Source organism: Etheostoma cragini, chromosome 22 (assembly GCF_013103735.1).
Source record: "Etheostoma cragini isolate CJK2018 chromosome 22, CSU_Ecrag_1.0, whole genome shotgun sequence".
Taxonomy (NCBI): domain Eukaryota; kingdom Metazoa; phylum Chordata; class Actinopteri; order Perciformes; family Percidae; genus Etheostoma; species Etheostoma cragini.
Window position 1 is genome coordinate 22364035 of NC_048428.1, and position 1407 is coordinate 22365441.

The window sequence follows — 1407 nt, forward strand, 5'->3', positions numbered from 1 at the left end:
TCATCTAGGCTACATCCCGGGCTGAAACGCCTCAAATCCTCCAAATTACCCATAATCCTCTATTCCACCGAGCGTTCGCCCTCGGCTCCGACCTGCCTCCAAGCAGTCGAGCACTTTTCTTCTTAAATGAGTAAAGCGCCGTCTGATTAGAACTTCCTTTCCTTTCCCTTCTGAGTGACAGAAGTTCGACTCCCTTTCACATCAAAGGTTACTTTAATTTCGGGAGAGTTGTTGAAATAGTTTTCTCCGGGTAGGAGAGAGTTGGGTTGTCTGTTACAGGAAGTTAGAATCAATTAAGAGAAGCTTTAACGAGCAGGTCTTGCTAATTGATTCACTTTATAACTGATGATTCTCGAGGCCGGGTGGGCCCGGCGGGGGAGCGGGCGCACGTGCACAGAGTCAGGGTCGGGCCTCGGGGCAGAGGTCGAGGGTTCGAGTCCCACCTGGGGCGATTTCCTGCATCTCCCCCCTCCCTCCCCCCCTCCCTCCACCCTCTCTCCCCCCCTCTCCCCCCTCCTCCCCCCTCTCTCACCGAGCTGTCCTGTCAGTTAAAGTGGAAAAAGCCCCCAAAATAATCTTTAAAAATAAATTTTAAAATATATAATTATTACTTAGGTAGCTTGTTGTGTATCATTGTGTGTCTGTTCTGTATCAGTGTGTATCATTGTGTATCAGTGTGTATTATTGTGTGTCTGTTGTGTATCAATGTGTATCTGTTGTGTATCATTGTGTATCAGTGTGTATCATTGTGTATTTGTTTTGTATCAGAGTGTATCATTGTGTATCTGTTGTTTAACAGTGTGTATCATTGTGTATCAGTGTGTATCATTGTGTGTCTGTTGTGTAACAGTGTGTATCATTGTGTATCTGTTGTGTATCAGTGTGTGTCTGTTGTGTAACTGTGTGTCTGTTGTGTATCATTGTGTGTCTGTTGTGTATCAGTGTATATCTGTTGTGTATCATTGTGTGTCTGTTGTGTATCAGTGTATATCTGTTGTGTATCATTGTGTATCAGTGTGTATCAGTGTGTGTCTGTTGTGTATCATTGTGTATCAGTGTGTATCAGTGTGTCTGTTGTGTATCATTGTGTATCAGTGTGTATCATTGTGTGTCTGTTGTGTATCATTGTGTGTCTGTTGTGTATCATTGTGTATCAGTGTGTATCAGTGTGTGTCTGTTGTGAATCATTGTGTGTCTGTTGTGTAACAGTGTGTGTCTGTTGTGTTGTTGCAGCCGGGGCGGCGGACAAGGCGGGCTGGGCCTTCGGTCTGGGTCTGGAGAGACTCGCCATGGTCCTCTACGGGATCCCCGACATCCGGCTGTTCTGGAGCCAGGACCCCCGCTTCCTCCGTCAGTTCAGGGTGGAGGACATCCAGCAGCCCGTCTGCTTCCAGGTGGGGGGGGGGG

The 1407-nt window shown here is 47.0% G+C and overlaps 1 protein-coding gene across 1 annotated transcript in view; it reads left to right on the forward strand.

Annotated features, from left to right (window-relative positions):
• Positions 1-345: 345 nt before the first annotated feature.
• The window catches only part of fars2 (phenylalanyl-tRNA synthetase 2, mitochondrial), an 8286-nt gene continuing 7224 nt past the window's right edge, over positions 346-1407 (forward strand). The window contains exons 1-2 of the mRNA XM_034862828.1: positions 346-430; positions 1234-1394. Coding sequence (XP_034718719.1) covers positions 346-430; positions 1234-1394 — 246 coding nt within the window. The remainder of the gene's footprint in view (positions 431-1233; positions 1395-1407) is intronic.